At 43.5% G+C, this 15,482-nt stretch overlaps 1 protein-coding gene across 1 annotated transcript in view; it reads left to right on the forward strand.

The window, feature by feature from the left end:
* CEP89 (centrosomal protein 89) overlaps positions 1-7,573 on the forward strand; it is a 78,535-nt gene extending 70,962 nt beyond the window's left edge. Inside the window, exon 19 of the mRNA XM_075537054.1 lies at positions 6,536-7,573. Within this exon, the coding sequence (XP_075393169.1) occupies positions 6,536-6,731 (196 nt within the window). The 3' untranslated portion in view covers positions 6,732-7,573. The remainder of the gene's footprint in view (positions 1-6,535) is intronic.
* The last annotated feature ends 7,909 nt before the right edge of the window (positions 7,574-15,482 follow it).

The following is a 15,482-nucleotide window of genomic DNA, read 5'->3' on the forward strand; positions in this document are numbered from 1 at the left end:
ACATCCTCTGTCAGGCCTCTCTGCAGATATCTGTGTGGGTACACTCCCCTCTGGTGTACACGCAGCTACACATAGTTCTCCATTAGTGCAGAACTGTGCGTGTAACAGTGTTTTCCTTTGTTGCCTTTAACTTTTTCACTCCCGTGCAACATTCTTATGGCATTTTGCTCTATCTCCACATTTGAAATACCTTTTACAAAACAAGTGGTACACCACCCCCTCCAGGGGAAGAACAACAGGAACCACGGGGAAGGAGACCATGGTCAGTGTGAGAGATGAAAACAATGATCAGTTATAATCTCTCGAGGGACCATGAGGGGGTGGGCAGGGGAATAAAAAAGTGAGGAGCTGATACCAAAAGCTCAATAGAAAGTAAATGTCTAGAAAAGAATGAGGGCAATGTTAGGTTTCTCGTGTGGGAAATACCTCGGTTCATGGCTTTTCATGAGAGAGAATTCACACTGAAGCCTGTTTTTTGATCCAAGTGGGTTTTTATAAAGGACAGAAGTTGTTTCAGGTTTTATAGTCACTGAACATGGCAACCTCAAGGGACCGCACACCCACACATGGTGGCCTGAGGCCAGAGAGAGAGAGACCAAGGCCCAGCTAAGCAGAAGCGGAGAAGCAGCAGAAAGGTAAAGGGCGATGGTCTCCAGTTTCCAGCCTTTAGGGCCTTCAGCTGGGAGTCATGGTCAACAGTATTGGTTGACCCCATTGGCTGAATTATGCCCTCCTGGCCTAATTTGGGCCAACCCAGGTGTACAGCCCACGTAAGTGTACTGCCCTCCTGGCTTGGTGGCCTGAATTTAGAGCATGCCCTTTAAGCCTTCATTGACTTCCCACCTCCTGTGGGGGCCTGTAGACATGGAGAAGAACACCCCCCTTTTATGCTACCTAACAGCAACATATATACAAATATGCCTGATACAATTATATACATTGTAATAAGAGTTGTAAGAGCCCCCTCATGAAATGATCTTTTAATTTTTTTTTAAAAAGTGATAGCACTCCAAATTCCTGTGCACGAGATGTTTTGGGTTGGTTTTTTTTTTCCCTCCAAATCAATCTATCAGTACCACTGTCTGGGTTAAAAAAAAAGTTTTCCAATTTGTCACTTGTCCGGTCTCTGAAAGAACTCTACTTGAAATGTGTAAATAACTTTATATCTGCTGCTATGAAATTGATCCCTACCTGCCTCAACTCTTGAACCACCAAAATAAAGCAAATACTTGCAGGTGACCTGTGTAATCAGCTAAAGCCTGCAGCCACCGACTTGGAGCCACTGTCAGCCCACTAAGACAAAAAGAAAGTTGGTCATCTGCTTCCAAGTACTAGCTCATGAAAGCCTATGAGTCACAGCAGAACGATGGCCACTCACTGCTATGGCCACATCTCCAGGAAGAATCCGTCACATGAGGAGGATGTAATGTCTTGTGAAGTCAAGGCCAGCTGACTCAACATGCTGGTAAGCATGAGACTGATGCAGGACTGGACAACCATTTCCTCCTGTTGTACATGAATCAGAATCCACTCAATGACAACTCTCAACCCACTGGTTACCCAGACAAGATTATCCTAAACTTTATATGGAAAGTCACAAAACCTAGAACAACCAAGATTTTTTAAAAAGACTAACGTGGAAGGAATTAGTCTGCCCAATTCCAAGAGTTCTTATATAGACTGGATGAAATTGTCAGTGGAACGGAAGACAGAACCCAGAAGTAGACCCATACAAATATAGCTAGCTGATTGGATTCCACAGGTGCAGAGCATTTGGTAGGGGAAAGATCACATTTGTAGCGCCTAATGTCTGTCTTGTTATAGGCACGTATGTTTAAGTGATGTCACATGCATAGCTACACACTGAGGGGCCAGTTCTGCTCATTAAAGCAGGTGACAGTAATATCAATATGTAATGACGTCAAAATGCAGCTCTCTCTTTGTGCTTCCGATCAGCCAAATGCTGCTCACTGCCAGCTGAGACAGACTCTCATCTAACATGGCCACAGAAGTTCTCATTACCATAAATAGTCATTTTAGTAAAACATTAGGTCGAGATTAAGCTCCTTATCAGATGGGAGTTTTAGAATAGTATTAATAAAGTTCTTGGGGTTTTGTTATTGTTTTTCGTTTTCTCTTATTCCATTTTTTTCCTTTTAAGAACTTGAAAGTAATACCTCTGTTTCTATTTTATAGTGATCTCCCTTGAATTTGACCAAAGATCTGTAACATAAAAAATTCTAGTGGAGGGAGGGTGGGTTGGAAAGGGGGAACCGATTACAAGGATCTACATATAACCTCCTCCCTGGGGAACGGACAGCAGAAAAGTGGATGTAGGAACACGTCGGACAGGGCAAGATATGACAGAATAATAATTTATAAACTATCAAGGATTCATGAGGGAGGGAGGAATGGGGAGGGAGGGAAAAATGAGGACCTGATGATGCCAGGGGCTTAAGTGGAGAGCAAATGTTTTGAGAATGATGAGGGCAATGAATGTACAAGTGTGCTTTACACAATTGATGTATGTATGGATTGTGATAAACCCCTAATAAAACTATTGAAAAATAATAATCTTAATGTAAAATAAATTAATATATTTTACTTACTGTAAAAAAATCTAAAGTTAATCTAGTTCTCTATCTGCATTTCCCCCAACATACAACAAATAAATTATTAGAATGATACAATTATTTCTCATTCTGTTTACATATTGTGACTGTCTTTTATTATTAGAAATAGTTATGAAAATGAAAAAAAACATTTTATATCATTATTTTAGTCCTAAAATATCAAAATGACTAGTTTTTTGCTATTGGAAGTAAACTTTTTAAGTTTTTGTTAACTGGAAATGTCTGTACTTTGACCTCACCTTTGAAAGGTCGTTTCTGCTAGGTATAAAATTCTACATTGACAATAATTTTATCTCAGCACACTTTATTCTCTTCTGAAATTCATTATTGCTGTTGAGAAATCCTTTGTTTGTCTTTTCTCTCTGGATCTTTTAATTATGAATTTCTTTTTATTTATCTTATTTGGTATAAGTTATGCTCTGTGATTTTATCTTTAATTAGTTTTAGAAAACTGCCATCTCTTCAGATATATCTTTTCCCTCATTCTTTCTAAATTTCCTTCTGTAGGTTAGATCTATCTGGTCAGAATTCTGGGTAATTTCTTCTTTTTGATATTCTTGTTTATTAACTTTTTTTCAGCTGTGTTCAATGTGCTGTTTTAACTTAACCAGTTTGTTTTCTATTTTAGGAACTGCAGTTTTCATTTACAGCCATTCTGTTTTGTTCTCTTGAAAATCTGCTTACTCATTTTTTTGAGTCTTGGTTTACTTATGTTTAATACATGGTCTATTTCTTTTATATTTTATTCATAGCTGCTTTATATTCTAGTTGTGAGAAATCTTATTTTGCTGATTTGCTCTGTTTTGCTTCTTGTGTAATTTTTTTGTACAATAATTTCTTATTAGGAGCTCATATTTGAATGAATTTAATCTGTAGGATTTTGAAGGCTTTATTTTTTTTGAAGGCTTTATTGAGGATAGTTTTTCCAGGTTGCTAAACAATGTTTATAACTTAGAGCTACTTTTATTTTGTTATTTTATTAATAGATTATAGCAGTAACTTTAAGACACACATTTATAGGGCTCATGTCTTTGATTACAATCACCACAATGTAACATCAGGTATCTCACTACCTCCTTATCCATTCTTTATGCTTTGCTACTCCTTCTGAGCTGTGTCTTTGGGTAAATGCTGCCCTTTGATCGCAAACGGTTAATTATTTGAAGGGGTGTGTGAGTACCTTCCTAATGTCGCCCTTCCTTTATAGACCTGCCTGTTGTTTGGCTGGAAGTTGAGCCATGAGGTTGAGTTCCTTTCCAGACTTGAGGGTGGACTCGGGGGATCCACCAGTCTCTATCTGACTAGTACGTCGTGTTTTTATGAGTTTGCATTTTGGTCTACATTTTGTCTCCCACTCTGTCTAGGACCTATATGATCCCTTTCAGAGCACTGGGTAGTGTGGCCAAGCACTATCCAGTTCAAGGTCATAGACTTGCGGTTATTAGTCCATTAGAACAATTGTTCCCATGTGTCTTCAATTTTCCCCATTCGTACTTTCAAGCTGGGAGAGGCATGTTATGACTTAAGAGAGACTTAAGACTTCAGGTGTTACTCACCAACGTAGGATATACAACATTGTCTTTGTGGACTACACTGGGCCAATTAACCTTGGTCCAATCTAGGTAACTTCTTCCACTCCGTACTTTGGTTTACTAATCTCTCTGTTCATCCCTGGTGTGTGGTGGGTTAGAGGTTGAGCTGCTGAGTACACAAGACCAGCAATTTGAAACCCCCGCGCTCTGAGAGACTGAGGCTTCCTACACCTGCCAGGAGTTACCATCTTGGAAGCCACCGGCGACATTCTTCCCTGCTATAGAGTCACTGTAAGTCAGACTCAACTCAGTGGCAGTGAGTTTGGTTCAGGAACCTCTCTCTTCAGCTGTGTCCAATATGCTGCTTAAGCCATCAGTAAGGTTTTCTCCTGATTATCCCAAAAATATGATTTTACTCTTAGTTCACTTCAGTCAGGGTCTGGGTTTTTGATTGTGGAAAATAATATAGGTTCCATGATCCATGTGCGAACAAGCCAGTGGCTGTTATCTGCAAGGAGCCTCCTCTAGCCTAATGCTGGGATCTTGAGTTGAGACTGTTTCTAGGAAGGAGAGAAACACAAATCTGAGGAACCCTGAGATTTCCTGCCACACCAAATTTGTGTGGCCCCAAGAGAGAGTCTTCATTTCAAAGAACTCTACCTTTCAGCTGCTCTCTTGTGTTCTCAGAGCAACACTGACGTTTTGTTGTCCTGTGTGGTTTCAGCACTGTTTTGTGGGCTTCCCCCCCCCCCGCTCTAAGATATTTTCTGGGTGTTTTTTGGGGGGGTTGTAGATATCAAAGTTTATTGGTGGTTACTACGTCAGTATACAGAAAGTGGGGGGTGGAGGATAGCGGGAATGGAAAAACTACATGGTACATGGAATATGTACACTTGTAAACATATTATTTTAATTGTTGTCAATAAGGCTTAAACCTGTAAATAACTGAACAGGCAAAAGTTGTGTGATAGATATACAAGGGGGCTTCAAAAAATTCGTGGGAAACTTCCATTATTTTCTAATTTATTTGCAGTCATCACTGGGGTTATTTCTTGCTGATTCGTTTGCTGGCCTGCTCTTCCGCCCGCATGGCCAGGCGCAGGGCCTTCCTGAAACCTTGCAGGGCTGAGAGGTACTTGGTAAGGTTGCCGAGGGGGGTGCTGCTTCGTTCTCAATGGTCTCCAGCTGCTTGGTCATCGAGGGAGAGCTTAAGTCAGGTTGACCCTTGCTTTGAGCAAGGAGTCTCAGGCAGAAGACACATCTGGGAGCACCGGCTACCAGATTTTCTGTTTTTCCTTTTAATTTTAACCATACATTTAAACATATTTCTATAATTAATCAAACATCTAGTGTTTTGTGCCAGAAACAAATCTGGAGATATTTTAGATACAGTCTAATTACACATTAATTATAAACGATGTTGACACTCAGAGGACCTTGGAAAGAGTACATTGGATTCCGGGCTCTGAGCTCTAGGCTGTCTCACATCCCTGGTAACAGTTCACAGGAAAGGTGACCCTGGATGAATGTGCAGGAGTCCTGGTCACCATGAGCCTCAATGTCCTCTTTTGATTCTAAGTCTACTTGCTCATTTGGTTGCTATTGTTTCACAGAATCATCTAGCAGTATTTTTGAAGGAGCTGGTGTCCCTATGCCACCTGGGCAAAGCCTGATCCTCCTGGACTGAGACCTAATGGTCTCTCCGTGTTCCCCTTGGGCTCTCTGCTTCTTGAAGTGATGGCTGGTCTCCTGGTCTGCCCGCCAGTGGCCCGTGGGCCTGTGAGCGCTTGGATACTGCCTGCCTTGCTTTCCCAGCATCCCAGATGTTGGCTAGCACAGAGTTGTTCTCGGAAAACACTGCTTCGCTGCCCTTTCCATCTCTTTGAGGCCTCAGCTCCCTCTGGGTTCCTGTCCTTCTGGTAGGTCGTCCAGGCCACTTTCCTCTGTACCCTCGCGTCCTGCTCCTTACAGATTTGCCCGCTCTGCCCAACCTACTGCCATGTCTGCTTCCATCAGGCCATGTGGGGGCGCACTTCTGAAAAGCCCATGTTGGTAGGTCACAGCGCAGTCGAAGGGACATGATGATCGTTATTTTGTAATTATAAAATAATAAGAGAGCAAAGAATATGAGCATTCTTACCAAAGCAAGAGACAAGGAGAAATAAGAAATTGTTTTTCATCTGTGCCTTTGTATTCCCCCATCCAAAAGGACTCGCATATTTCACTTCTGCATGAACACTTTTGCTTCAAAACCCAAGCTCAGTGCACTCTGAACTCTGAGTTCATGGCACCATCTGCACCCGGAATGTTCTTCAATGTTGTGGGAATTGCACCAGTGTAACTTTCCCCGGCTCTGTTTATTTCTCGCAGAGCAATCGAAGGGGAGCTGGAAGTCGTGTGGGAGTCCACTTCCAAGGAAAACCGGAGAATCAGAGAGCTTCTCCAGGCCACGCTGGAGAGACAGGGCCTGAGGGACAGCAGCAGAGCCGGTGAGGCCCCCTGCCTTGATGGCGGCACTCAGGAGACGTGCTGGATGGCGGCAGCGGCGGCAGCTACCGTGACCTGAAATCTCCAAAGCCCACCAAGGCTGCAGGAGTCCTTGGGTTAGCCTCTGCAGCCTCACACAGCAACGGGGAAGACAGCGCCTCCTGCCCCAGGCACAGGCCCACAGCAAGAGCAGGGGAAACACAGAAGATCGCCTGGTATTGCCACAGTGCTTCAGCCGTGGAGCTCAGAAGAAATAAACTGGCTCAGAAACTTAGTCTGTTTTTAACATTCTTACTGTGTCTTACATATGCTGCTGCAATATTTCCTGACTGATATTCTCCCTCTGGCCTCATTGCCACTGAGACTGGGCTTGTAGACCCATTTCTCAGTTCCATAGGTGACCTGTCTTGCTTTAGTGTAATGACATCTGGGAACAGAGGGGGTCCTGCTTCAGTTCTGTGTCAGCTGAGGTGAACCTAAGCGTTGAAGGAGCCGTAATACCATCTGTGCATTAGCTCTGAATTTCCCTGTTTGCTACTACTCCAGGAACTAAGCCTGTTCTTCCCACTCCCTTAGCCTTTGCTATCCTCCTGGGGCCACATAACACCCCGTCTTCACCCTCTGAGAGCCCTAACTTTGGCACCAGACCTTTCTTCCTGATCTGCTCAGTCTGGAAGCACCACTGAAACCTGTTCACAAAAGATGGTTCTAGTGTTTGAAGTGGCACCGGCACACGCAAGCCCCGTAGTATGACAGGTGGCTCTGACCTAGAGCCACTTTTGTCATCCTCCTCTCTCTTCCCCACGTGTTTATTTTTAATTTTTTTAAACAATTTATTAGGGGCCCATACAACTCTTATTACAGTCCATACATATACATACATCAATTGTATAAAGCACATCTGTACATTCTTTGCCCTGATCATTTTTTTCTCCTCTTTTCTTTTTTTACATTTTATTAGGGACTCATACAACTCTTATCACAATCCATACATATACATACATCAATTGTATAAAGCACATCCATACATTCCCTGCCCCAATCATTCTCAAAGCATTTGCTCTCCACTTAAGCCCTCTGCATCAGGTCCTCTTTTTTTTTCCCCTCCCTCCCCTCTCCCCCCTCCCTCATGTGCCCTTGGTAATTTATACATCATTATTTTGTCATATCTTGCCCTATCCGGAGTCTCCCTTACCCCCCTTCTCTGCTGTCCCTCTCCCAGGGAAGAGGTCATGTGGATCCTTGTAATCAGTTCCCCCTTTCCAACCCACTCACCCTCCACTCTCCCAGCATCGCCCCTCACACCCCTGGTCCTGAAGGTATCATCCACCCTGGATTCCCTGTGCCTCCAGCCCTCGTATGTACCAGTGTACAGCCTCTGCCCTATCCAGCCCTGCAAGGTAGAATTCGGATCATGGTAGTTGGGGGGAGGAAGCATCCAGGATCTGGGGGAAAGCTGTGTTCTTCATCGGTACTACCTTGCACCCTAATTAACCCATCTCCTCTCCTAAACCCCTCTATGAGGGGATCTCCATTGGCCGACACTTGGGCCTTGGGTCTCCACTCTGCACTTCCCCCTTCATTTAATATGGTATATATATATATATATACATATATATGCATATACACATACATATACACACATATATACATACACACATATATCTTTTTTTTCATGATGCCTTATACCTGGTCCCTTGGCACCTCGTGATTGCACTGGCCGGTGTGCTTCTTCCATGTGGGCTTTTTTGCTTCTGAGCTAGATGGCCGCTTGTTCACCTTCAAGCCTTTAAGACCCCAGACACTATCTCTTTTGATAGCCGGGCACCATCAGCTTTCTTCACCACATTTGCTTATGCACCCATTTGTCTTCAGCGATCCTATCATGGAGGTGTGCAGTCAATGATATGATTTTTTGTTCTTTGATGCCTGGTAACTGATCCCTTCGGGACCACTCGATCACACAGGCTGGTGTGTTCTTCCATGTGGACTTTGTTGCTTCTGAGCTAGATGGCCGCTTGTTTATCTTCAAGCCTTTAAGACCCCAGTCACTATCTTTTGATAGTCGGGCACCATCAGCTTTCTTCACCACATTTACTTGTTCACCCCCCTTCCCCACGTTTTATGAGAACATTTTACCCCCCTTTGAGAAAACCAGACTCACTGCCGTCGCAGCAGTCCGCTGCATAGCAAGCCTATGGATAGCTTCCCAGACTGTAAACCTTTGGGAGCAGGCATTCTTAACTCTCCTGCAGGGTGACTGCTGAGTTCAAACTGCTAACCTTGTGATTAGCAGCCCGATGTGTAACGCCTTTGGGAAGGGAGCATTTTTCCGTTCTAAGACTGTTGTATATTATTATTGTCGTCAGTGAGACCTGGACTACATTAGGAACTGAAGATGTACACAGCCAACCACCTGCCGGCTCTCACAGGTATGCATACGACCAGGAGCAGGCAGCAGCAAGGTGGGCTGTCTAGGGTGGGGGGGGAGGCGGGTGTCTGTAAGAGGAGAGGGAAGGCTTCTTTGTTGTATTGATTCTTGCTGTGGGTGTAGGTCCTGGGGTGGCACATATGGTTTGTTCTTCACCACTGACCTAAAGGTTGGTGCTTTGAGCACCCAGAGGAAAGGACAGATGGACCTGTTTCCATAGAGCCAAAAGCCCATGAAGATGGAGCTGTCCCACCTGGAGCCACATGGGGTGACCAGGAGTGTGTGCCGCCTTCCTGGCAGCCTGTTTGATTTGTAGTCACCATCATGATTGTAGGTGTGCAGCCCCTGGTGATACCAGTGATTGAGATATGAGTGCTAATCAGAAAGTTGGAAGTTCAAGGCCACCCAGTGGATCTGAAGAAAAAAGGTCCAGCTCTCCTGAAAGTGAATGAAAACTTATAATTACCACAACAGTCTGATCCACAGCTGACCATGGTAGGGGGAAGTGTACAGCCAAAGAGCATTTTAGTCTGTGTTCCTGGTTGCCATGAGTGAAGCCAACGGCAGCTCCCAGCCATGACCCTAGGCTCCTCAGGCTGTGCACGATGGGTGCTGTGCCAACGGCACTGCTCAGGGTTAACAATAATGGTGGGTACCAAGGCAGACACACTCAAACCACACCAGGTGCTCTGATGAGAAGAGGACTATCGAGCCAGGAGTTTCTGAAGAAAGGGCACTTACACAGTTACTGAAAAACATGTATGTTCTTTGGGACAACTTGGGTCTGTGAATCTACCTTTAATGATATAATTTATAAAATATGAATCTGGATCACGTACTTCTAATGAAACTGAGATACGCTGTGAGTGTAAAACCTATGCCAGATTTCAAAGGCTTAGTATGAAAAATATAAAATATTTTATACTGGTTATATGTTCATGTGATAATGTTTTATACATATTTGATTAAGTGTTAAATTAATTACTCTTAATGTGACTACTGGAGAATTTTAAATTGTATATGTGCCTCTTCGTTGTATTTCTAGTGTACACGGATGGGTATACCAGAATGTGAAAAGCAAAAATGAGCTTCTGGAAGATGATCATAACTTTAGGGCAAGAAAGAGTCATGGACGGTGTCTACTGAACTGTGTCCTCCCAACCCCCATGCATGTGTCCACTTGGTGGGCCATTATTCTCTGTGGTTTGCCGGGTCTGTGATAATAGAATGGCCCCCATGTGATCTGATGTGATCCACCAATCAATTGTCAGGGGACAGGGTGGGAGTCAACATTCTTGCTCAAGTAATGAGCTTGGTCTCATTGGGGGATTTTTCCTTGGATTGTGGTATGCATCACCTTGTATTTTAAGGAGAAAATAAGATAGCAGAGAAGGAGGTACCTCAGTACCACCAAGAAAGGAGAGAGGGAGCAGAGCTCATCCTTTGGGCCCAAGGTCCTTTTGCTGAGAACCTCCTAGAATCAAGGAAGATAAATTCCAAGACATGTAGATCACCAAGGGATGCTGGGCCCACAGATGTTGAAAAGCAACGAGGCCATTCCCCCAGAGAGAGAGACAAAGTAAGCCTTCCCTTAGAGCTAACTTGGACTTCTGACTCCTGAACTGTGAGAGAATGTGTTTCTGTTAGAGCATGCATTGTGGCACTCGGCATCAGGTGTGGGGGAAGGCTTTCTCTGATAGCTCTTTTCAGTGTCTGTTCCTCCTGGGTAGTCTTCATGGACGCCCTTTTGTGCTCCCTTGCCTTTGTGCTTAATCTGTTCCTTCAAGTCTTAAGATCTGAGATTATTTTAAGACATGCTCTACATTGATGTGGATTCATTAGCATAACAAAGCTTTATTCCCAAATGGGATTACAGCACAACATAAAAAGCAAATATAAAGCTAAACTCACTGCCACAGAGTGTGTTAGGACTCATAGTGACTTCATACAACAGCGTACAACTGCTGTGGATTTCTGAGGCTCTAAGTTCTAAGGGAGCAGACAGTTTCATCTTTCTCCCTCAGAGTGACTGCTGAGCTGGTGAGCAACCCACCATATAACACACAACTCGAGGTAGCCACAGTATAGGGGCTAGGATTTACCGCACATTTGGGGCAGGGATAAGGAGGGCATAATCACAAGGAGGATTTCTTAAGATGCAGAAGGACTATCCATAAAAGGAAAAAGTAAGCACATTTAAATGAAATCTTAAAATTACAAACATTCCTTTTCACCCAAGTGAAAAGATAAACCATGGAGTGAGAAACTGCACTGGAATTTGACAGAGGCCTTTAGTCCAGAATACAAAACAATAGAAGTATTTAGGAAAGGCATAAACAGGGTTGACTAGAGAAATCCAAGGACACATGTGTAAGATCTTTATATCAAGAAGTAATTAATGCATCAATGAAACATCCCAGCCCAGGCCAACTCAAATCCATAAGCCTGATCTAGTCCATAAAATGTCTCTTCAGACTCACCAAGCCACATACAATGATGCAGAATGCAGGAATATCACTGGGCTAGTGGGTGAAAATGTCTTGTGGATCCAGTGGCGGTAAATGCATCACAGCGGTGATGTAGTTTTCAGTGCGGCTCACCAGCATGAAGGTGAAGGCAGAGAGAGGAAGTTCCCAGGACCTTATGAGTACCATACCCACCAAGAGGAAACATCAGGCTCTGACCTGATTGACAGGCTAAACTCCACCCATATCTTTTTTTTTTATCGTTGCATCCTTTATTTCCTTTTTAAAATATGTTATTGGGGGCTCTTACATCAATTGTATCAAGCATATTTGTACATATGTAGCCATAATTTTATAAACATTTACTTTCTCTTTGAGCCCTTGGTATCAGCTCCTCTTTTTTCCCTCCCTCCCCCACCACCCTTGTGACCCCTTGATAAGTTATTATTTTCATATCTTACCCTGACCACTGTCTCCCTTCCCCCATACTTTCTGCTATTCATCTCCCTGTAGGAGTGTGTGTCTGTGTGTGTTATGTGTTGATCATTGCAATCAGTCACCCCCATATCCTTACAGGTGCCTTGTTGACACACAAAAACCTATCACAATAGTATTTCACAGAAGGAACATGAAAATAAGGGTGTGAAAGGATGCTAGTATTTCTCAGGATTCAGGTCCACAGTTCAATAACCTTTAACTTCATCAAACAGGGTGCTTAAAATATTTCTAGCAGTACTGCCATAGTGGATTTGCTGAGCAATGAATGCTATTGTCTATTAAGACTGACCCAGTAACTTCATGCCTCGGCATGTGTTTGTGTCCTAGAAAAAGTCTTCCACAGGTGTGCCATAAAACACGTACGTGGTCACACCAGCATGTTCACAACAGCAAACAAGTGGAAACTGAAAGATGGAGTGAACCACACACAATGACATGCATACTATGCAATTGTAGCCATGCAGTGTTCAAAGGCAGGCATAGCTCACACCTCTGGGGATACATCCATAAGTGGTACGAAAAAAGCGTCCAGGTAGAATCACCCACCTAGTGCTCTTGCTGTAGGATTGGAAAATTAAGAGGCCAATAGTGGGAGCAAGGTGCCAGAAATAGAGTTCAAATGTACTAGGGTCTATGGATCAGAACCCCCCCCCTGCGAATTTTGCCCACAGAGCAATTAAAGGGCTTGCTGAAACACTCTTAAGGCCACCATGTCTGCCCACAAGCTCCACTAATCCCTCACCAGGTTCAGCAGGACCACCTCCACCATCTCTTCCTATGTGTGATACCTGAGACCCACGGCATGCAGAAGTTTCACCAGATTGCTGTCTAAAGGTGGTCATAATCTCATTCAAGGAGAGCCTCTAAGACCAGCCACAAGTTTTCATAACAGAGATCTCTCTGCAGCCCAGTCCGCTCCTGCACTCTCAGGCTTTTTATCTCCTCTCCCTGGTCAAAAACAAAGCAAATGCATCAGCCATCCCCTTTCCCTCTGCTCAGCTCCCTGCCTGCCAGCATGGGTAACAACAGATAATTAGAAACTAATTTGCTGCAACTGGGGGGCCTCTAAGATATTTACCTGTGGTAGATCCCAGAGCACAGCCTGTGAAGCTCTGCAGGAGGGAGCAGGGGTGGGGGGTGACAAAGGAGGGCATCCGGGGAAAATCAGATGTACTGGGTCCCAAACCCACTCCGCTAATCTGGTCCTCCTTCTCTGGGGGACAAGGAAGCACAGCCCCAATACCAGGGCACCCTACAAACCATTATATATATATATATATATATATATATATATATATATATATATATATATATATATATATATATATATATATATATATATATATATATATATATAAAACATAAAAATGCTTTCATTCCACGGCTGTGTTCCTTTGTGTAACATTAAATGTAAACCACCAGAAGAAACCTGGTCCATGAATGTAGCTTTAACATAACAAAATTGGCAGATAGCAGATCCCTTGAGTGAACCTACAGAGCTTTAACATAACAAAACAAGAAAAGCCACAGCCCAGACCAAAAATTGGTTCTACCAGTTTGGGACATGACAAAGAGTCTTTGAAAGACTGATGGCTAGTGGCCACTACCAGTTCACCTCCAGCATTTAGCCACAGGCCTCACAGTTCCCCCAATAGATCACCTGTGGACCTGCAATTAGACATCCCTGGACCAGCACCCCAGTATCTACTGACTGCTGCCACCCTCAATCCACTATGCCATCCACAGGTCTCCCTTTAACAATGTCCACCAAACCGCAGTGGCTCCTTGCCTTATTGGCCTACACAGCACCACCCTTATGGCCTGCAACCGTCTGACCAACACCCCTTGAGAGGACCATCCAACTTTCCCTACAAATAATAGAATAGGCTAGGGTGGAAGGGAAGTCCCAGAGGGACAAAGCCATAGCCCGACCCCCGGGGGAAGTTGGCTACAGGCAACCCACAGAAGCATCCCTACCAGCCTCCCAAAGAGAGAGCATAGGGCTCGTTGGCTCCCAGAAAAATGGTGCCAAACTCCTCCAAAATGACAAACAGCAAGCTGCCTCGACGGCCTCAAAAATCAAGAGAAATCAAAGCAATGTTGGAGGAAGACCTGAACCTAATGATGTTCATAGAAAGCAGACCTTGATCTGCCACAGAAAGAAATCTTCAGAATGCTGCTTGCAGTAATACAAGATATAAGGGAAGCAATACTGAAAAAAGATGAAATAATAGAGGAGATAAAGGCCACACACTGAAGGGAAATACAAGCGTTAAGGGACCAGGTGACAAGAGCAAACAAATTCACAGACTTCACCAACAGACTAGAAAAAGCAGAGAATCATCCCAGTGACCTCGAGGATAATCAGGCAGACTCCAACAAATGGCAAAGACAATCAAACAAGACAATCAGAGAAGCTGAAGAAAACCTAAGAACAATGTTTGATGCTATGAAGAGGTACAACACTAGAATAATTAGACTACCAGAACAAAACACAACAAAGAAGTCAACGGAAAAAATAGCAAGAGAATTCTTAGAGGAAAACGTCCCCAACTTAATGAATACAAATCACACAATAATTCAGGAGGTCAAAAGGACACCAGCTAGACAGAATACCAAGAAGAATTCATCAAGGCTTATAATAGCTAAACTATCCAACTTTGAGGAAAGGGAGAAAAATCATAAGAGCTGCTGGGGGGGGGGCGGGGGAGTGGAGGCAGTCACTCATAAAGGTATCCAAATAAGAATATGCTCAGACGCCATGAAGAAAAGGAGTAACATATTCCAAAAGTTGAAAGACAAAAATGCAAACCCAAGAATACTCAACTAAATTATCTATCAAGATAGGTGGAAAAGTAGGTGGCTTCCAGGACAAGTGAACAATCAAATAATACATTAAAAGAAACACAGCTCCACACAAAATTCTTACTAACCAAGTATGGGTAGAAGAACAACAAATAAGAGACCACCATGTCGAGAAACTACACCCAGAGGTCAACACATTGAAAACAGCTCCCAAGATAGCATAGGCTCAAGAAGGCAAGAATGAAACCCCAACACATGCACAACACACTGATAAGAAGGAAGCTATGAAAACACCAAAAATGGGGAAAATGAGCTGATACCAAGGGGCTCAATTGGAAAGCAGGTGTGATGGCAACATATGTACATATGTGTACAAATGTGCTGGACACAAATGATGTATGCACGGATTGTGAAAAGAGTTGTATGAACCCCTAATAAAATGATTTAAAAAGAGAAAACATTGAAAACAAAAGGTATGAGATGACATCACAGAGTCCAAAGATAGATGTAATAACTCTGAATATTAATGGCCTGAACTCAACTATTAAAAGACAGACACTAGTGGACCGACTTAGGAAACACAGCCCATCAGTCTGCTGCCTACCAGAGACACATCTCAAGTTCACAGACA

The sequence above is a fragment of the Tenrec ecaudatus genome, chromosome 18 (genome assembly GCF_050624435.1).
Source record: "Tenrec ecaudatus isolate mTenEca1 chromosome 18, mTenEca1.hap1, whole genome shotgun sequence".
Lineage (NCBI taxonomy): Eukaryota > Metazoa > Chordata > Mammalia > Afrosoricida > Tenrecidae > Tenrec > Tenrec ecaudatus.